Source organism: Canis lupus, chromosome 12 (assembly GCF_003254725.2).
Source record: "Canis lupus dingo isolate Sandy chromosome 12, ASM325472v2, whole genome shotgun sequence".
NCBI lineage: Eukaryota > Metazoa > Chordata > Mammalia > Carnivora > Canidae > Canis > Canis lupus.
The window spans coordinates 66,553,890-66,575,627 of NC_064254.1; the positions used below are offsets into that span (position 1 = coordinate 66,553,890).

Consider the following 21,738-nt stretch of genomic DNA (forward strand, 5'->3'; position numbering starts at 1 on the left):
CTGGAATTGAATTCTTCAATAGAAGAATTCTGGAACCCCATTTTCAAAATCAGGACCACCCAATAAATAACATAATTTATAACATAAATAACATAAATACCAGGGGCTCCTGCTCTGTCGTATCCACATTTCTGAGAGGATTGTGCCGGATGCTTCCTCTAGCATCCACCAAGTTTCCTGTCAGAAAAATGAAAGTACGAATAGGAAATCACATCTGAAATGAGAAACAGCTGGGGACAGGGAGTGGCCCTGTGTGTACTCTTGCTGATGGCCAGCAACCCCACGACAGAAAAGGGAGTGGGGCGGGGCTTGGCTTCTACCTCTGAGTCCATAGGTTTCTCTTTGTTCCAAGACTCTCCTGGGGCTGTGCACAAGAAAGTAGGCCCTACCCAACATAAGTAAACATACACGCGTGCTTTTGCTCTTCCATATGGAAGTTAAGGAGTGTTGACATTTCCACAGCTCGAGCACTGTCATAATATTTTTAAGTTTGATTTTCTTAACAGTGAATACATTCACCTGGTTCAAAAATCAAAACAATACAAAAAATGTATGTATTTAAAGATCTAGTTACTGCCACTGACCTCCTTTTGCCACCCATGTAACCATTTTTATTAGTTTTAATATATACTGTCAGTGCTTCTTAATGCATACACTAAATCATTCTCTCATTCAGTATCTATTTACTGAGCACCTCGTATGTGCTAGACTACTATATTTTAGGCACTGTTTGGGAGAAACATCCTTACTTTCATGGAGCAAAACTCCTTACTCTTGTGGAGTTTATCATCTAGAAGGGGATAGACAGATAATAAGCAATAAACACAAGAAATAAAATAATGGAGAAAATAAGGAGGATGGTGGTGGTGGAGTTTGAAGGGTCCAACTTGCAATTTTAAATAGGGTAATCAGGATGGACTCCACAGAGAAAGTGATACATTGAGCAAGGCTTGAAGGCCATGAGGGAGTTAGCTATGTGGGTATCTGGGCAGACAAACAGACAAAAGAACAGCCTATACAGAAGAACAGCCCATACAGAGGGTGCCTACCATTTTATGGAACAGAAAGACTCAAGTGTGGTGGGAGTGGAGAGAGTGAGGGAAAGCAATAGGAAATGAAACCTACAGAGAAGAAGAATGAAAAGATGACGGATCATGCAGAGCCTACTCTTAGTGTTTACTCTGAATGTAATGGGGAAGCTGTGCCAGATTTTGAGTGACATGATCTGACGTATTTTATTTTATTTTATTTTATTTTAATTTTATTTCATTTCATTTTTTAAAGATTAATTTATTCATTTGAGAGGGGAGAGGGGGAGGGGAGAAAGAGAGAGAGAATTTCAAGCAGACCTGCTAAGCATGGAGCCCAACATAGGACTTAATCTCACGACCCCAAGATCATGACCTGAGCCAAAATCAAGGAGTCGGACACTTAACCGATTGAACCACCCAGGTGCCCCTGACCTGATATATCTTAATAGAATTTCTCTGGCTGCTGTGTTGACGATGGATTATAAAGGATAAAAGGTAGGAGAAAGGAGAGGCTGCTTTGAAGCCTCTTGTAATAATCCAAGCAAGAGGAGATGGTGGCTCAAACAAGTTTGGGAGCAGTAGAAATACCAAGTGGTCAGATTCAGGGCATATTATCGAAGTAACCAGTAATGGATTGTGTATCAAGTGTGGGAGAAAGAGAAGAGTCCATGATAACTCCCAAGACTTTTGACCTGAGAAACTAGGAAAGTAGAATTGCCATCAACTGAGATAGCAAGTTATGGAGGGAAGATCAAGAATTTATTTATACCCAAATGGCCTTTGAAATGCCTTTTAGACATCCAGGAAGAGATGCCAAGTGAGTATTGGATCTAAATGTGAAAGTTGTCAGCATATGGATGATATTTAGTCATGAGGCTAGATGAAATGGCCAAGGGAGTGAATGTAGATAGGAAAAAGGGAAGCAAACCCAGGGCTGAGTCCTAGGACACTCTAATGTTAAGAGCTGCAGGTAGGGAGGGGAAAGGAAAACCAGCAAAAGGGACCTAGTAGGAACAAACAGTGAGTTAGGAGAAAACTAGGACAGAGTGGTATCCCACTGTCTAGTGACGAAATTTTCTCAAGCAGGAGGAATGTGACAAATTATGTGACATGCTTCTGGTAGTTGAGTAAAATGAATATTTTGAGTCATGTTGAGGTCATTGATATTTATGACAAATCAGTTTCAGAGAAGCAGTGGGGGGTAAAAGCTAGAGGAGTAGGCTTAAGAAAGATTTTGAGAAAAGTCACCAACAGTAAAGACAGGCCTTTCTTTCTGTGAGTTTTGCCAAAAAAAAAAAAAAAAAAGGAGCAAAGAAATGAAGCAATAGCTGACAGGAGACATGGAGTCAAGAGAAGAATTTTTATGAGGTGGAACAAATAATGTGTGCTATTGTGAATGACCCAGGAAAGAGGGGAGAAGTGATACTGGAAAATGCTGAATTTCTGGAGCAATAATCTTGAATAAGTTTGAAATCCCCTCTTTTATTATATTTATCACATCTTTCTTATAAAAGATAACATTTCATATTCATCGTTCTTCACCTTGCATTTTTCACGTAACAATCTACAGTTATTTTCATATCGTGTGGAGAAGTTTCTCTCTTTTTTATAGCTGCATGCTATTCCACTGAAAGGATATACCACAGAATCCAGATTGAGACACTTAAAACAATATGGTTATTTCTTTACCTGCTTGGATTTATTTTTGTTTTCGTAACACAAAAAATAAATGATTTGATCTAAAAAGTAAAAGAAAAAAGGATATACCATAGTTCCTGTGTTGCTTCCAAGCTACTGCTGTCCTAAGCAATACTACTTTGAATAATTATGTATATGCTTCATCTCATGTGTCAACCTGTTGCCCTTCAATCCATAATCTGTCAGCTCTCAACATTCCTAGTCTGTGACGGTAAATATAATAGCTCTCCATTTATTTAGTTGTATTAGACCAAGATAATTGTTCAGATATATGTAGGAACTTAATGAAAAGGGATGTCATGTTGGACCAACAATAACATTTGATTCAGGACTTAACAAATATTGTTCACTGGGCTTCAGAGGTTCTTTTCCAAATCTTTTCGTCAGGAATCTTGTTAGAGATCTTCCTTATTCCTATGTTCTGGAGGATTCTGTGTCCTCAACCACCTTCCCCTCCTCCCCCTGACTCACCCATTAGTTTTTGTGTATTTGGAAATAACAGTTTTTTGCGTCCAGTGATACATCTCAGACAGTAGCCATTAATTATTGTTCAATGTTTCATGATATTTGCATTGGTGTGTTTCTCCTCCTAGACCTTTGGAAGCACCATGTCATGAAAGAAGACTTTTCAGTTAGCAGACCACAAATAGTTGAGAAATTTATACAGAGATTAATGGAAAACTACCAGGATGGTGGACTAGAGGTATGTATTGAAAGTCAAGTCATTTTAGAGTGGTTTTTTTTTTTTTTGTAACAGAAACTCAAACAAGGAAGACATTTCCCAATGCTTCCTTTACTCCCTTAGAATAAAGATACAAATTCTGAGGCTTAACTCAAAGTAGTAATCACTTGCTATCATTTTAATTTTGGAAAAAGATTGATTTCTAATAAAGTATGGGAGAGAAATTAATATCAGATTAATTAATATCTGGTGGTTAATATCAGATTTGGCCAATTTTTTAAAGTAACCTTGGAGTTTGTTGATGAACAAGTTTTTTTTAGCAACATTTCCTGTGTTGATTATTTTATTTTATTATTTTATTATTGAGAGAGAAGGAGAGTGCGTGCACATGTGTAGAGTGAGGGGGGGAGGGGCAGAGGGAGAGGGAGAGAATCTCAAGCAGACTCCTTGCCCAGTGCAGAGCCCCCCATGCAGGGCTCTATCTCACAACCCCGAGATCATGACCTGAGCGGGAATCAAGAGTGAGACGCTTAACTGACTATGCCTCCCAGGCACTCCCTGTGTTGATTTTTTTAATATAGAAAATTTGGAAGAGAGAAACTCTAATAGCCTATAATTCCACTACCTAGGAAACATTGTTTTTAATGTACAATACAAAAACAAAAACAAAAACAAAAAAAAACTATCAGAAAGGTAACATTTCTACTCCTTCACTCTACCATACCCAGCTATTCCTCCACAAAGGAAGCCAGTATCAACAATTTTTTTGTGTGTATATATATTTAAATCCATAACAGCTCTACATAATATGCTCTACATATAACAATAATATGTATTTAATACATACAATACTCATACACACAGTTCTTAGAATTTTCAACTGTTGATTATTTCTAAACAGTGCTGAAAAGGCAAAATAAGAGAGTATATGTGCTATTTGGCCATAGCAGAGCTTTAGGATCATTAACAAATGAAGCATAAGTACAGTAAGTAGCTATGAATCCAGTTGCCTTTGAAATTCAATCATTTTTTTAAAACCTGATTTAGCAAAACATGCTTAATTTTTAAAAACAATTATTTCCCTCAAAGTTATATTTTTCTAAGCTCTTCAAATATTCCCCATAATTTCATAATAAACACTTCAGTTTTTAATTACAAGATAGAGAATTCTCTAGCTTGGTTGGGGACACATTTTTTTTCTCGGAGCTTGATTATTTACATATCTTTCATTTAAGTTTTCAATTATACTCAAATATGGTCCTTGTGTATTCTGATGAGGGGATGAAGTGGTTCCTTGTGGTCCCTGTAGCTCAGAGGTTCTCAACCAGAGGTACAGAGGTGATTAAGGTGGGACATGCTTAGAAACAGGTTTGAAGCAAGAAAATTTGTGGCTGTCCTTAAAGAAGGAAGGATATTCTGACCTGTGCTTCATCATGGATGAACCTTGAAGACCTTCTTCGCTGTGAAAAAAGCCAGTCACAAAAGCATAAATGCTGCATGATTCCACTTCTATGAAGTACCTACTATAGTCAAATTCATAGACACAGAAAGTAGAACGGTGGTTATTAGAAGCTGGGGGAAGAGGAACGAGAGTTGGTGTTTAGTAGGAATAAGAGTTTCAGTATTGCAAGATGAAAAGGATTCTAGGGATTGTACAACAGCGTGAATGTACTTAATGCTACTAAACTTTACACTTAAAGATGTTTAAACTGTGGCACCTGGCTGACTCTGTTAGTAGATCAAGAGCTGACTCTTGATCTTGGGGTCAAGAGTTCGAGCTCCACCTTGAGTGTTGAGGTTACTTTAAAAAAATCAGTTTAAATGGCAAATGTTATGGTATGTATATTTTACCACAAAACAAACAAAAAAAGTTTTTTTGAGTTTGAGATCTTGAGTTTGTGGCTCAAGATCTGCTCAACCCATATGTATATAACTTTACTCCAATGTTGAAGATGGGATTGTCTAGGAAAGAAATGTGGATATCAGGGCAAACCCGTATTGGGTATAACTGAAACCCAAGGTGCACTGAAGAGGTTGGTATCTGCCTGCTTGTGTCTTGGAATGAGAGGACTCCAGGATGTTAGATCCCTCCAAACTCTATGCCTGGACTTCTAGCCTCTTCTGGATCATCTGCAATGACAGGGAACTCACTCTCTTCCAGACCCACCCCCTTCCCCAGCCATTCCTGGCAGCTCTTGTTTCAAGGAGATCTTCCTGAATTGGATTTGGCCCCCCCACCAGCTCCATCATGGATCCTAGTTCTGTCCCTGGGACGCCACAGATCATGATTGTGACCCCTCACAAGTCTTTAGGTATCTAAAGGCAGGTCAATCAGAGGAGCTCAATTAGCACCATTGCTAGCATGTGTGAGGCCTTGGTAAAACTACACTGAAGGGCCTGCCCTAGTAGCACAAACCCAAAAGGGCGCTCCCCTGGGTGGTGGGCTACAAATCGTTACTCCTTCCTCCAGATGGGTGTAGCCCCAGCCCAGGCCGTGAACTGGGAGAGGGAGCAGGCACTGTGCTCCTCCCTTACCTGGGTGCCTCTGTGCGGAGCACAGCTTGCACAAGCAAACATCCAGGACCTGAGCCCAGCCTTCTCTTCTTTAGACTAAGTTACCTTCATTTCCTTCAATCACTTTATATGAGCAGCCCTACCATTCTGCTCAGTCCCCTCTAAACTCAAGATTGTCTGACGAGCAGAAAGCCTATGTGTCCTGTGTGCTGTGCTTTGATGAATGCCCATGAGTATGCTGGGTACTGGCAGCCACTACACTGATGACTCGTTAGGCTAACAGTCACCTGAAGCCCACACATTGCCTTCAGGCATCCTGCTGCTGCCATATTAGTAGCCTTGTTCTTATTCAATTTGACCCATTCTAAACTCCTTGAAATCCTTAAAAATCTGGATATTTTACATCCAGCACGCTCTCTCTCCCTCCCAAGTTCATGAGTTCGTCAGCCTGTCCTTGGTATCCTCATTCAAATCATTACTAACAGTGTATGCCATGACAGGCCCCAACCCTGTGCTCCCCACTGTGGGTCCCCTTCAGGCTGACCACACTCTCTGGGCACAGGCTGTCAGTGGCCAGCAGCCCATCCAGTTGTACCGTCACCCAGCCTATGTTCTCCATTGTTCCACAAGGACATCAGGAGAAACCTGTCCAGATATCCTGCTGAAATCCAGGTACACTGTGCTGCATTTCCTGAGGAAAAGGCTCATCTAACCTGAGTTTTCTGGAATCCATATTGGCCTCTACTGATCTTTGCTTCCTTCTCCAAATTCTAGAAAACCAATCTTTGCAATAAGCTCTACCATCTTGCCCAAATTTTATACCAAACACACTGACCTAAACTTAGAAACTGACTTTTATTGCAAATCAGAACTATAATCTATTGTGTGGATTCCAGAACCATTTCCATTCATATGCCAACAGTCATGTACTCATTGAGCAAGTGTTTGTAGATTCCTATTTTTTTTTTTCTAGGCACTTTATTAGATTAAAGGCAAAAGGCACAGTTCTTGCCCTCAAAGAGCTTATGAAATCAGATGACCCAGAAGTGTCAGGAAAAGGCACTTCACGTTACATGCTTTGAAAGAGGCATACACAGGAGATACAACCACCTAGGGCGTAGGGAAGAAATAGTCAGGGAAGACTTCTTGGAGGAAGTGTTGTTTGGGCCAAGTCTTAAAGCAAATAGGAGTTAGCCAGATGAAGAAGGGCTGGGGAAGAAAGGCAGAGAAATCTAAGAAGGAAATATAGCAGAGTTCAGAGGAGGACATTGAAAAGATAGACAGGGCCAGTAACCGAATGGCCTGAAGGCAATCCCTAAGAAGTCTGATTTCATCCCAGAGTCAGTGGGATGTCACCGAAGCATTTTGTCAGCAGAGGTGGGTTTTTTAGAAACATCATCAAAACCCCTTATGTGTGCCTGATATTAGGCCAATTATGAGGGGCTCCAAGATGAAACACACCAAGGAGGTGCAATTTGCTCCCAGCAGAGCCAGATTTTGCCATAACAAGGCCTAGCACCTTCCATGCTTCACCCTAGGCTGGCTCTCCAGAATATTCTGGTGATTTTCCAGCCAGTGCCATTCATCCCAGTTCAGGCTTAACTGTTGATGAAGGAATCAGCCCACTGGAGGTCATGGTTTTTATGACCATTTATTCACAGCTGCTCTGTGGTTTTTATGAACCCAGGGGCCTGCCTTGAGGGGGAAGCTGACAGATGAACCCACTCCATGCTGCATTTTGACACAGAGTTGACATTTAGTGACCTAGGAAGGCAAGGGTAGGTTGCAGAACAGCTTTTAAGAAACACAGTAACAAAAGACAATTTCTCTGGCCTCTAGAGATGCTCAAGGGGAGTCCTGGCCATTCCTACACTCTGGTATAATACAGACTCACCCAGAGGTGCCTCACCCTTACTGGGTAAAGTATCACGCTGGCTAAGAAGGGATGGCAGAAGGCCATTGATGTCCAAGTCTGCATTTCTGTTTGTTGGGGGGATCTTATATCTACCATGGTGACTGTGGTGACATTAGTTTGAGAAGCGTTTGCCTTGCTAAAAAGCCATTGGAGGCCTTAATGGAATGCTTAGATCCAGAGACTGCTGTCCAGGGGCATCTGGGTAGCTCAGCAGGTTAAGCATCTGCTTGGGCTCAGGTCCTGAGCTCAGAGTCCTGGGATCGAACCCTGCATTGAGCTCCCTCTCCTCTGATCCTCTTCCCCACTTGTGCTCTCTCTCTCTTTCTCTCTCTCTCTCTCTCTTAAATAAATAAATAAATAAATAATTAATAAATAAATAAGATCTTTAAAGAGAGAGAGAGAGAGAGAGAGAGAGAGACTGCTGTCCAGGACAGTGAAGAGTGAGTCCCTGTGGCTGATTTCAGGCACTGAACCCAGCCCCCCTGGAAGGGGTCACTAGCCACATTTTGATGGCCTTGGATGTGGTCTCATGACTTCTCAATGTTTCAGGCTTTCATCATATTCAGTCTGGGAAGTGTTTCCTTTGTCCTAAATTTGCATCGCCTCGACCCTGTCACCATAAAGAAGTCAAGAACCAAGGGATGGAATCTGGGTTCCCCTTGCCTTGATGTCAGAAGCTAAATCTGGCTGTCCTCCTGCTCCCTTTCTAGAGCAGGGTGGCTTGCCCTTACTCCCACGCCCCTTATGGGACCCCTAGAGGAAGCCCCAGAGAATGAGAGAAGGATGCCGAGTGCCCTCCCCTGACTGCCTGGCTCCTGTTCACTAAATTCCCCATGAGCAGACGTGTTCATCTATGGTTTCCAATCTGTATCTCTTCAATGCCCCCTGCCAAGCTGCTGTGGGTGATGATCTCTACAAAAGCTTTCTTATCTTTTCATCAGGATATACATTTTATTTATATGTCCATTCTTATATAAAATTATCTTAATCATGTATACATGTTCTGATTATATTAGAAAATAGAAATATGATGTATTAGAAAACATACTCATTAGCTTACCCTCATTGATAACGCCTATTATTATTTTGGCATATTTCCTTCCAAACTTCATAATTTTCTTTGTTCATTAACTTTCAAAAACCAAATTAAATTATTCCATTATAGTGTACTTGTTTTCACTCGAGTACATGTTACCAACATGTTTCCTTGTCAATGAACATACGTCCACAGCATAATTTTTGGTGGCTCCCTAGTATCCCATTGTGCAGACAAGTGAGAAAGATTCAACCTGTTTCCCTTTATGAGGCACTTTTGATCTTTTCCATTGCTCTTTTTCTTGGGAAGGCTACTGTAAAGAACATCTGCTCACATATGTTTTTTGTGTGTCACTTTATCCCTAAAGATAAAGTTCTAGAAGAGGAATTCCTGGGCCAGAGGGCATGAACATTTTAAAATCTTTTCATAGAAACAGCTAGTCTGCCCCCCAAAATGCCACACTATTTTCCCCTGCCGTCGGCAGCGTTGAGCGAGCCACTTTCCTCACTCCATCAGTACTGAGTTTTATCACTTTTGGCCATCTCTGCTAGTTTGCCTCAATAACTCGCCTTGGCAAAGCCTGACTGGGCTTCCTCTGGAAGTCAGTAGGGGCGCTGAGGTTGTACCAAGAGCACAGTGTACTGGGCCTCACTGGGACAATCAAGTCAGAGACACAGGACCCACCCCAGGCCAAAAGCTTCTGTTGCACCCTGCCAGGGAGCCTGGAGCCCTCCTGACCCTGGAAGTGTCACAGAGGAAGCTCATGTAAGCATGCAGGCTGGGTCTGGGCCCCATAAGACATCCAGATACACACACTGACAAACTCACTGATACACACAAAGGAACACACATAGACACAGAGATATGTACAGATGGTCACAGATAGAGACACACCCAGAGAGCCATAATACACATATACATACACATAATGGATACAGACACAGACACACAAACATATCCACAGATGCACAGAGATGTGCTCACTGATGTGGACACATAGACGCACACACACGAGCATTAGGACATGCATCTGTCCTATCTCCAACATATGGGCTCCCATTTCTCTTGAGAGGCTTGGAGGGGTGAACTTTTTCCCCTCTTCCATAATGGCTACCTCTTCAAAAGAATGCCCAATCTCTTAGAGAAAGGGAAGGAATGGGACTATCAAGAGAGTAGCAGTAAGGCCCTTCAACCAGAGCAAGAGGGGTCCCCGCAAGATGCTCATTCTTCAGAGGCCTTCTCTGGCTTTTCTCTAGCCCTACTCTTCCTCAAAGGGTGAGAAATACCCACAGCCAAGGCGACATGCCCACTCAGATCTCTGGCCTTCTTTCTAGACCACGCTTTAGGAATTCCTGGGATTCCTCCCTGAAAATTCCCCAGATCCTGCTCCCCACGGGGAGAGTGGACCTTACTGCCAGTGTGCATACCCTGGCCTCAGGAGTGGTCAAGGGCAGCTGTGTAGGGCTGTAGATAGCCGGAGTGTCTGTTTACATACATGTGAGGGCCCTCCATGGTGTGATGTGAGGCCAGAGGTGGGAAGACAAGGGGATCATACCGTAACCTAGAGGTCGGTGACCAGCTCTCTCCAAGTCACCACATTTCAGCAAAGAACTCAGAGCAGCCCAAGAATGAGAAATTCAAGCCTGGCCTTCCAAGTTGTTTTGAAGATCTATTTTTCAAAGTAGGAGAATTAGTAGCTTATTAGTTTGATTTATAACCACTAAGTATCCAGAATACTTAGATATGTGACATATAGGCTTCCCCTTGTACTCTTGTCCCTACCTGCAAATACTAAGAGCAGACCCGAAAGAGACCTGCAAGGCGAGAGCCCGTGTTTTTCTGTGGAGGAGACATGGACGTGGGTCTGTGAGCCCAGGCAACAGGTGCCCTGGCGTGGTGAGGCTATCCTGCTAGAGCTGCTGTGAATAATGCCCCTTCCTTTTCAGATCACTTTCAGGAAAGATCACCTTGAGGCCTGCCTCCTCTCCTTGGGTTGTGATGTGATGGCAAGAGAACGCAGCAACTTCGAGAGCTATTCCATGTGTTATGAGCATGTGTTGGAGCATGCTAGGCAGAAGCTCTGCCAGAAAGAGCAAGTATGTCCCCAGGGAGACAAGAAGTGTGATGGGAGAGGTGTGAGTAGGGAGGCCCAGGAGTCACTCCAAAGAGAGACTAGAACAGAGGGTGGGGGAGGTGTTTTGTGAAAGATTGGAGGGTAAATGGAACTCCCTAAATGTCTCTTCTCATTGGTTCATTTTTTGGGGGGCTCTGGTAGCCTCAGTTGCAGGGATGATGGCCCAGCAACACTGGGTTGTGTGCTTTGAAGGTATCTAGTGGGAAATATAAAGTTAGTAACAAAGGGGCTGTGTCATGTGCCCTCCCCCCCTCCCCCCCCCCACCCCCCCCCCCCACCCCCTCGGCCAGGGAAGATGCATAGCTGATCTTCTAACCTCAGCGAACATAAAGCACTTCACACACTTCCTGGTCTAGCAGAGAAGCCAGGATCCTTGAGTAAATTCTATCTTCAAGATGCACATCATGAGTCTCACTGAGATTTCCTTAAAATGAATCCCACTGGTGGGATCCAGGAGTCACTTCTCCTGTTCTAGACTGCATACTTTTAAAATGGATTGCATCAGAGGTTCAGTGTAATATTACTTTTTACCTAAGAAAAGTGCAAAAGTCTGAAAAAAAAAATCAAATGAAGCATTCAAATATCAAATGAGTCTTGGCTTCACCCCCAGTTTGGCTTCTCCCTGTAGCCAAGTCTCTGGCACAGTGTGGATATCTGGAAGTCATTGTTGTCTTCTGATCTCACATTAGGCGTCCTACAGTCCAGTGGGTCGATAAGCGCGGTCAGGCTCCACATGGAGCCCAACAATCTAAAAACGAAGCTCCATTAACACAGATAGGAGATGTGTGGAGCATGTTGTACTGAACTGAGCCATGGTTGGAAGAATAAATGTTTGAGTTTGGTTGTGCCCTGCTTTCTCCTCTTCAGGAATTAGATATCATACGAAGAGGTTCAGATCCACCTGAAGACGGTGCTGGTCAGGTAGGTCAGTTCTTACCAAAAAGTTTCCCTTTTCCATCTCACAAATCCACAATCTCAGCAGTGGCCAGCCAGGGGACTTCCTAGTGGGTTTTTGTGTGTGTGTGCCCTCATCAAGAGTGACCCGCAGAGGTCTCGTCAATGAAGATCCACTGCAGAAACACGTAGTGTGTATTTTCACTTTTTAAGCGATAAGGGCTTTCTTTTTCTTAGTTTTTTGGTGGTTTTATTTTTTATTGATTTGATTTTTCTTTTTGTTGCTACTTTTAGGTTGGGGTTGGAGGCTTTGTTTTTCTTTTGAGGCCAGTTTAAGTGAATTCCAAAGAAAAAGTATTTAGGCTGAGGTGTCAAAGAAGGCCAGTTTGGAAATGGAGGCGAAGACAGCTGAAGCGTTTTATCCAATTAAAAAGTGCTTCGGGGTCTCTTCTGGGGTCATTCATTCAGCAACTATTCATTGGCCACCTACCACGTGTCTGGCACTGTTCTGAGACCTTAAACCAACCTTGGATTCTTCCGCTCATATTTGTACAACAGGATGTTTACCTCTTTCATTAGATTCAAGGTAGAAGAGCAAACTTGACACTGATATACAAGGAACTGTTCTGTAGTGGCAGTTTGGATTTCTTGAGTTATTTTCCATTAAAACAATATTTCTGCTGTTAGGTTGCAGAGCTCAGTCATAATATGATCATGGAAATCACGGCTCTGAGAGCTCGACTCACAGATTTGGAAGAGGAGAATCTGAATCTCAAACATCAGATTAGAAAAGAAGTCCAGGAAGAATATGAAGCATTAGTCCAAGCTTTGTTTGTGACATGTCTACACATAAAAGTAAGTGAGCCGTGTTGGACGTCTGGGCAGTCCTGTGGGAGCCAAGTGTGGGTGACCTCCACAGACGCTGCGCACAGAGCGATCGATGACAGAATGGGCTGTGTGGTAACAAGAGCCTGTGCAGCCCCAGAGCTCTCTGGCTCTAAGCGTTCACTGCAGAGAGGGGCAGCAATGGGTGGTCATGATTTTGCCATGATAGACACTGAATTTTAGACAATTAGGTATTTGCTGTTTTCCTCACTCTGCTGCCGGTTGCCATTGTTGCCATCTGATTGCTGTGAAAGGGAAGGTGGGGGGTGTCTCCTCCGAAACCCCAACGATTGATGTCACTGTTTTGCCTACTGAGTACAACCATCTGAACGGGAGAGCGCAGTGCCCTAAGCCAGGCCAGACCCCAGGGTCGGTAGCAATAGCACGTCCCGAAAGCTCACTAGGAAGATTGAGAATTTGAATTAGCTTTCAGAGATTTTTTTTTTCAACCTGCCAAATGCCTGCCAGCCACTCTCTCACATCGAGCGTCAGGGAGCTGCTGACCTGTTGGTGAAGGTCCATCCAGAAGAGGAGTGGCGGGGTGCCCATGTGTCCACAGCACTGTGGAAGCCTGCCACTTTCTTATGGTATCTGAGCAGCTGTAAGATGGAGGCCCCATGCCTAAAATGGGCCATCACAGAGCCTGGTCCAGCTGCCCCACAAATGTGAATTCCAGTACAAACCTGCTCCCTCTCCTGCTATTGGGTGTTACCCAGAGCCAGCCCCAAATGAGTCCTTACTTCATGGTCTCTCCTGGGACATTCCAGGTGGTCCCTGAAGTTGTTACATGAGGAGCTTTCACCAGTGCTCTGCCTTGGCCTGGTCATTTCAGAGAGGATTAGAGGTTCCTTCTTACTTATGAGGAGGCCTCAAAAATGCAAGTGTTTACAAATATTAAAGAATCAAAACCAAAATGCGTTGGGCCTGATACTACAGGAAAAGGTTGAATAGACAGTGAAGTCTGGAATTTGCTAAGTCATCTTTTGGGTATGAAATTATTAAACATTTTCTTAAGTTTTTTTTGTTTTTTTTTTTTTACTTATACCAGAATTCCTAGACAGAAAATAGATTCTCTGCTTCTCTCAGGCTAAACTAGTTCCACAGGCCCCCCAAAGCTGAGAATCCATGTTCTACTCTAGGATCCCAAATAGGTGGTGAAGCTTTTGCTGGCTGCCCAGCTGGGCAGCATGCTCCTGCTTTCCTCTCCAGGGAAGTGGTCCAGAGATGAGAGGACACCCAACTCTCACCCCTCAGCCGAGGAGGCAGGGTCTGTGGTTGTACTTAGCAACGATCAAGCCCTTTTACCACAAGCCATTATCCACAAGCCATTCAGAACAGGCTGTTTCATAATGAGATTTCTGCTGGAACCTCAATGGGAAGGTAGCCAGCCTGATTCCTTCCTCTACTTTATCTATTTTTAATGTAGTTCCTCATTAGTGGCTCATCTATAGTGTTTTATCTGGTCAGATTCCGCTGAGTCAACCTGATAGCAAAAATCCTTAGGTTCGAATTCTCGAGCAACCTTTTATCAGAGGAGGGCTGATTCAGTTTTCCACCTGTGACCTTCCACTTTTCTTTTTTTAAGGTTTATTTTATATATATATATATATTTTTTTTTTAGAGATTTTATTTATTTATTCATGAGAATACAGAGAGAGAGGCAGAGACACAGGCAGAGGGAGAAGCAGGCTCCATGCAGGGAACCTGACGTGGGACTCGATCCCAGGTCTCCAGGATCAGGCCCTGGGCTGAAGGCGGCGCTAAACCGCAGCGCCACCGGGGCTGCCCACCTTCCACTTTTCTATCCACTCAACTTACCCCGGCATCTGACAACTGGGGCTCTAAGATGTGTAGGGTCCACGTGATGAGGCCCTGCGGATTTAAGGCAATGCTAAAGGGGCTGCTACTGAGACTTCCAGATAATAACTGATGGAATAATTGGGTGGGTGATTTTTTCACGTGAAATCATTTCTGAAAGTTGGGTTTTAGAAGGCAAAATGACTCTTCTTCCACTGCCCTTCCTAAACTTGAGTCTGCAATTTGCAGGAAAAGTTGGATGAGAATCAGATTAATTTAATCCAGAAAGTATATGAGCTCATCGGCGAAGTAAGAACAGAAGGGATTGACAATCTGAGGAGCCTCAAGAAAAAATGGGGCTCTGCTCGACCTGATGAAGGAACAAAAGAAAACCCAGCCAAAGTACGTGATTTCATTTAGCAATGGGAAACCAGCATTTCATCCCAGCATCTGACCCCAGCTCACTCTGTATGCATTCCAGTCTGGCTTCCCCAAGAAAGCATTGCACCAGGCATTTAAAAAGGGCACAACTATGTCGTCCTCGGTTCTGAGGTTAGGATTTGTGCCCTTTCCTCCTGAGAAGAGCGTTGGGGGCAGCCTTTTCTGAAAGGAAGCCTCTCTCAGCAGGAGCAGCTGCAGGCCTTGGAGCAGGACAACAGCAGCCTGGCTGTGCTGGCGTGCAAAGCGAGGAGCCTGGGCCGCTGGAGGCTGGCGGCGCAGCAGGCTCGCTTCCAGGGCCAGCTGAGCAGGGCAGAGAAGGTGAGGCCCCGCCCGGCGAGGTGGGTGGCAGGCTGGCTTCCTTGGCTGCAGCTGCTGAACTGGTGTCCTGGCAGTGGGGGCAAAGCCAACCAACTGAAAGCATCTGCAGTCGGGGAGTCTTCATGGGAAGTGGCTGTGTCAGAGCCTCCAGAGAAGTAGGAAAGAGCCAGAAGCAAATGGCAAAGAAGCAAATGGGAGAACAGATCAGAGAATTTAGCTCCAGAGCAGGGGAAAGATGGAGGGGGAGACTTTACCAAGAGCTGAGGCAGCTTCATAAAAATACACTGCAAATCTTTGAGTTTCAAACATTATCTGACGAAAATGGGAAAACAAATCAAAAACCTACTTCAAGGCAAATTGAAACCAAAGCACATAATACTAGTGGTTTGGGCACTTTCACTTGTGTTTCTGAAAGTCTTTATTTACTCTGACCTGTCACACGAAGACACAGAGGAAGTGACCAGGGGAGCTCCTTTCTACCGGAAGTTTTAAAGACGATGGATAATGAAGTGGTTTAGAGACTCTGAAGAGACTAAAACTATGGAAGGGAAACTTATTTCCTATCTTCCTGTGTTTGGGATGTTCACAGGAAGCGATGCAAAGGAAGAAAGAGTGTTTGAGCATCAAGCTAATGGCAGAACAAGAAGCGGTTTTATTTCGTCAACAGTTACTGGCTCTGAGGCAGGCCTTGGCCAGGGCTCAGGCCGACAACGTGAGGATGCGCAAGCAGCAGGATAACCAGGTATGAGTCCTAGAACCCCTCTTCCTCCCGCTCTCCGAACTCGCTCTGCAAAGCTGAATGTGGCACTGGAAGCAGCACCAGGCTGCCTGGGACCAGTCACCAGGGCTCCACAGCGTGAGGCTGAGCACATGGCACAGTCAGACAACCATGGCCCACTTCCTCCTTTCTGGCCCAGAAACCAAGGAAAGAGGCCAAGAGGCTTTTGTTTTTATTTGCATTTGGCTAAGGCAAGGAAGCACTACCCATACAAAAGATCATTCTTTGGCGTGTAGTGTGTATGTGTGTGTGTTTCTCTGAGAATCTTATTACCCAGAGGTCATCTTGGGGTGTAGGTCTCTGCCCTTAACATAGTCTCTCCATCTCCAAGCATACTTTCCATCAACAGCAACCATGTGCACGTGGAGTGTGGCCCAGCCATCAATCAACCTTTTTCCCCAAACAGGATCTTGGGTCCTTTCCTGATGACCCAAACTAAGCCTTAATTTCAGAAGTTACTGCTGCTCAGTAGGGGCTGGCACCAAAACAAAGGTGTTTCCAAGTCTAAGCTCTTAGTAACTGTGCCAACTCCCTGAGCATGAATGAAGCAGAAAGACCCTAGGTCGAGAGAGAGAGAGAAGAGCCAAGTTTAAATAAAAGCCTGAGAGGGAACACCTGGGTGGGTTCAGTGGTTGAGCCTCTGCCTTCGGCTCAGGGCTTGATCCGGGGGTCCTGGGATCGAGTCCTGCACCAGGCTCCCCACAGGAAACCTGTTTCTCCCTCTGCCTGTGTCTCTGCTTCTCTCTGCATGCCTCTCATGAATAAATAAAAAAAAATCTTAAAAAATAAAATAAATAAGATCCCAGAAAAGCTGGGCATATTTAAAACATAACATATAATTTGTTCCTTTTAGACCCTACATCCTCCATGACTGTGCACCAAGTGAATGATGGCATTGTAATTATGCAAACTGTAACATCGCCATGCAAATATCATTAGTATTAGTATCATAATTGAGGATGGACCCTCTGATACTTACGGTGCTACTGATTGGAAAAGTTTCAGAACGGAACCAGATTATTACTACCCTTTTCCATCTTTAACCATCTAGAACCTGGCTTCCCCAAAGCTATTTTGGAAGTTAAAACAGAGGCAAGATTAGAACCTCCCTTCTCTACTCCTTGCGTGCATTATGTCACCCCTCCTCCCCAGACTAACCCTTCCCTGCTAGCTCATGATAAATGCTCAGTGACACTGCAAATGTAGTCTGTGGTAGGTATAACCATGTGGTCAATAAGCGACATAACATACATATTATCATCACCTTTTGGGCATTGAAAGGCCAGATTGTTCGACCCGGTATTGCTGGGCAGTAGCATTACCACTTGCCTGGCTTTTGTTATTTGTTTCAGTTGTTCTCCCACTGACTATTGCCTCCGGGCTTACAGTAAATGCCAAGCTGGCCTAAATCCTGGTAGTCCTGCTGCCTGCCAGCCCAGGACAGAACTGCTGGGCTCCAGGACCCTGAGCCCAGGAATACTCTACAGAGTTGTGCCCCTGGGCCCTATGGAGGTTATTACGTCGGGCAACTTCTCCTTCCCTTGCTCAGAGCAAAGACTGTGTGCCTTCTCTGTTTCCTTTCGCCTTTTCCCCACAGGCACAACTGCTGAGAGAGCTGCAACACAGAGTGGCCCAGGAAGCTCACCACCGGCAACAGATGGATCTAATGAAAACCTCCAGCATGGAGAAGCTCTTGGAAGATGTGGAGCAAAAGAAACAGCACCTGCAGCTCCTTACTGAAGCAGCTGAGAGGGCTTCCAAACTGGGCCAGCTTCAGCAGAAGAGAATTCAGAGAGAACTCCGACAGGTAACTCCAGAGGCAGGTGGTAGCCATTCAAAAGCCAATCGGGGTGCAGCAGCCAGAGCTGGGGCCTTCTGGAATTCTCCATGCCTCTGGTGTCCTCCACCTTTGTCATTTCTGGGCCCACCAGGATAATGGAAATACTGCCCATGCTGGGTGATGCTCGGGCTGCTTATAGTAAGAGGGGATGGATGGCTTCGCTGCCTCAAGACCCAGAATCTTGGCACCTTTATAACCCACATGAAAAACATGTTTCCACTTGGCCATAATTTTTGAACCAGGGATCCTTTAGAAAATTCCAACAGTAATCTGGAAAAGCAGCAAGTATCATGGAAGCTATTATAAGAGGATTTTATTCAAGGTGTTTCTGGAACTTCAGAGACAAAAAGGAAAAGTAAAAGTGATTTCCAGACACAATACATTTTTTAAATACACCCCTACAGAAAAGAAAAGAGAGAGAGAAAAGAAAAAAAAGGGCAAGAAATAATAGATGTAGATGTGGATTAATGCAAGTTCCAACAAAGGAGACCATCGAATGTAATCCAATACAAAAGGCAAAAGAAGTAGCATCTCAGAGCAGGTACCTCTCGTGCATTCACTGAAGGAATAAATCAATTAATTCATCAGAGATATTAGGAAACAGAAGTTGGGAAGTTAAATTATTGGCCAAGTGTTTCGAGTGCTCAAGGAGGAGATCAATTAGGAGAAATCTACAAAAATAAATGGCAAAAATAAAAAAAGGACAAAAACTGAGGCAATGCTAGAGGAAGTATTTTTGAAGAAATGGAGAGGAAAACCAATAGCTTTAGAATAAAAGAAAATTAGGATTTCACATTCATTTTATGAAAACTAAGCTAAAATGTGACATGGATCCTTAAGAAAAATTAAGTGTCGCATATTTATCTTTCAAATTACGCTTTCCCAAAAACCAGCACAAAAATAAAGTGTTGGGGGCCCCTGGGTGACTCCATTGGTTGAGCGTCCAACTGGATCTCAGCTCAGGTCTTGATCTCAGGGTCATGAGTTTGAGCCCTGCATTATTTATTAAATAAATAAATAGGATGTTAGTTTCTCAAAGTCCTCTCTAGTTAACAGCTCATTTTTGTCTAATGGTAGAGATTCTGAAAGTAGACAAAACAAGTATTTTGAGGCTTCTCTCAACAAATACATGTTTTTAGTATATGTATGTAAAAACAATCATCGGCTGTTTCTACACTACCTCTCCACCTCTGCTGGCAGCTCCAATGCCCCTGGGCTTACTGGCCCACTGCCCGCCAACTAACAATCTACCCTCAGCCCCCAAGAGCCCCTACTACCCACAGTGACTTCTTCAGTCCAGCTCCAACCTCCAATTCCAAGGTAAGATTTTGACCATCTGACCTTGGAGAGCATAACTGTCCTTGCTTACGTCCTGCTCCTGGGGAGACCATTTAGAGCAGAGGCCCTAGAGTCAGGCTTTCTGATTCACTCCGTGGGGCCCTTTACAGCATGCCTTTAGGCTAGATGTGGTCTCTCTGTCTTCAGTCTCCCAGTTGGTGCAATGGAGAACAATATACTCGTTTCACGGGATTTTTTTAGAAAGATGAAATCAGGTAATTCAAATGAGGCACTTAGAACCAAAACCGATATACAGCTCTTCATAAATATTGGCTGTATGTCTTCTAGCTGAGAGTATGAAGGTGGATAATTTTGGAAAGAGATTGACCTGGATTCAAATCCTGGCTCTGCCTCTAACTGATTGTAGGATCTTGGGTAAATCACTGCACCTACCTCTGTGAAGGGGGGTGGGGTCGTTTTTAAGCCCTAACACAACACAAGGTCCTTACTAAGCACATTTCTTTCCTTTGCCACTATTTTTCAAATTGGTTTAGCCCCAGCCTGGCTCAGGGAATCTTGATATGTTTTTCCTGGTTCCTGCCCATAGGGGTTGAAGGGCCTACACCAATCCCTGTAGTACAAACAGGGACCTTGGGCCTAATTTGTATTAGGAAGTTTTTCTAATCTTCTACTGAAAGTTAAACTACAGTTGATAGCATCTGCACACACAAGAAACTGCCCCTTAACATTTGTTAAGACGAGCCTGTGGTTACCCCTCCAAGGGTTCACAGGCCTTCTTGTTGGGTCTATGCGGACAAGAGTGGGATTTAAAACACATGTGGGTGAATTCTTGAGATTAGCATGTGGATTAGTTTGCTAGAGCTGCTGTAACAAATTACCTCAAACTGGATGGCTTAACACAACAGAAATGTATTCTCTCACAGTTCAGGAGGCCGGAAACCTGAAATCAGGATGTCGGCTCCTCCTCGGGGCTCTGAGGAAGAGTCTGTTCTGTGCCTCTCTCCTAGCTCGCAGTGGCTGCCTGTAGGCCTTGACAATCCTTGGCTTGTAACTACGTCCTCGAACCTCTGCCTTCCTTATCTGATGGCCCTTTCCCCATGTGTCCCTCTGTGTCTGAGCCTTTTCCTCTTCTTATAAAGGCCTCAGTCACGGTATGTAAGGCCCGCCCTTAATCCAGTATGACTTCATCATAAGTTAATTACACCTGCAAAGACCATTTCCAAGTAAGATCACATTTTGAGGTTCTAGGTGGACATGAGTATATTTTTTTTTTGGGGGGGGACATTATTCAATCCACTATACTATTATTGCTCTTTTATACTTTAAAATTTTATAATACAATTATAATTACATTACTTTTATACTTTTAGGTAATTTTTATAATTACTTGCTATGACCTATATATACTTACACTTATATACATAAAAATAAATTTCAAAAGAAAGAATATCTGTGAGTTATGCAGATGAGGTGTACTTTGGACCCAGCTACTCCCTGGCTGGGGGCCTAGGGGCCAGCTGTGCTAGCCGAGGGCCACACAAGTAAACACAGAGACCACCTCTTGGTAGGGGCCTCCTCTAAGACCTGGGGAATGGTGCTCAGGACATCCTTGAAGATGATGAGCTGAACAAACAGAGATCAGGTCTTCCCCCTGCGTGAAATTGTGCAGAGGCTTCCCCCTTCCCTGTGGTAGTTTGGTGGCTTTGACCTACAAGGTCCTCTGTGAACTGGGCCCTTCTCCATTTCCTCCTCTCCCCTTCCGGTGAGAGGGAGAAATAAACATAAAAGAAAAAAATGTTGTGAGTAAACTCCTGGCTATAATAAGGCAAATAAGGGGTTCCCAGTCCAGGGCTGCCTCCGCTCCTCTTTGGGTACATTCCTGGCCTTCTTGGAGCTGTCGTTAGAAGCCTGACCAGGACTGTATGTGGACTTGTATTCCTGGAGCAGCCTGGACTCACACTCTCCAAAAAACCCCAGGAATTAAAGTATGCACCAAAAAGCATCTCTGCTTCCTAAGCACTTTTCCCCTCAGACGAGAAGCCGGCTGGCCCAGGAGCGCAGTGTGAAGCTGGATGCCTTCCAGCGCCTAGAAGAGCTCCAAAGTCAGCTTAATGACGCTGAGCGATGGTCCGTCCAGATGAGCTCACCAGGCGGTAAGCAGGTCCCCTGCTCTGAATTGAGGATCGTGGGGACTGGCCATAGCAACCCCGTGGCTATTGAGTTATTGGTTATTGAGCTCCCTGACGTCTGTTGAGTGAATGAATGATACATGAATGAATCACACTTAATTCTGATTTGCAGTCACGACCTTCTACTCTAGTTCACCTCAGAGTACTGACATCCTATACTAAAAAGTTTTGGTCATAAAAACTGGTCTCAGAAGTATGTAATACACCACTTAAAGAACATTGGGCAATTCACTATATTTTGTCTTAATGCCTCAGATGAGCACATTTCTCAGATGTTATTTAGAAAG

The 21,738-nt window shown here is 44.0% G+C and overlaps 1 protein-coding gene across 2 annotated transcripts in view; it reads left to right on the forward strand.

Annotated features, from left to right (window-relative positions):
• LOC112658433 (coiled-coil domain-containing protein 162-like) overlaps positions 1-21,738 on the forward strand; it is a 136,151-nt gene that overhangs the window by 109,433 nt on the left and 4,980 nt on the right. Inside the window, exons 35-43 of one of the 2 annotated variants that reach the window (XM_035697563.2) lie at positions 3,323-3,432; positions 10,823-10,972; positions 11,878-11,931; positions 12,592-12,759; positions 14,836-14,988; positions 15,214-15,345; positions 15,935-16,087; positions 17,721-17,930; positions 21,295-21,415. In XM_035697563.2, the coding sequence (XP_035553456.1) occupies positions 3,323-3,432; positions 10,823-10,972; positions 11,878-11,931; positions 12,592-12,759; positions 14,836-14,988; positions 15,214-15,345; positions 15,935-16,087; positions 17,721-17,930; positions 21,295-21,415 (1,251 nt within the window). Of the gene's footprint in view, positions 1-3,322; positions 3,433-10,822; positions 10,973-11,877; positions 11,932-12,591; positions 12,760-14,835; positions 14,989-15,210; positions 15,346-15,934; positions 16,088-17,720; positions 17,931-21,294; positions 21,416-21,738 lie in introns of both variants that reach the window. The other variant, XM_049092450.1, reaches the window with a different exon arrangement.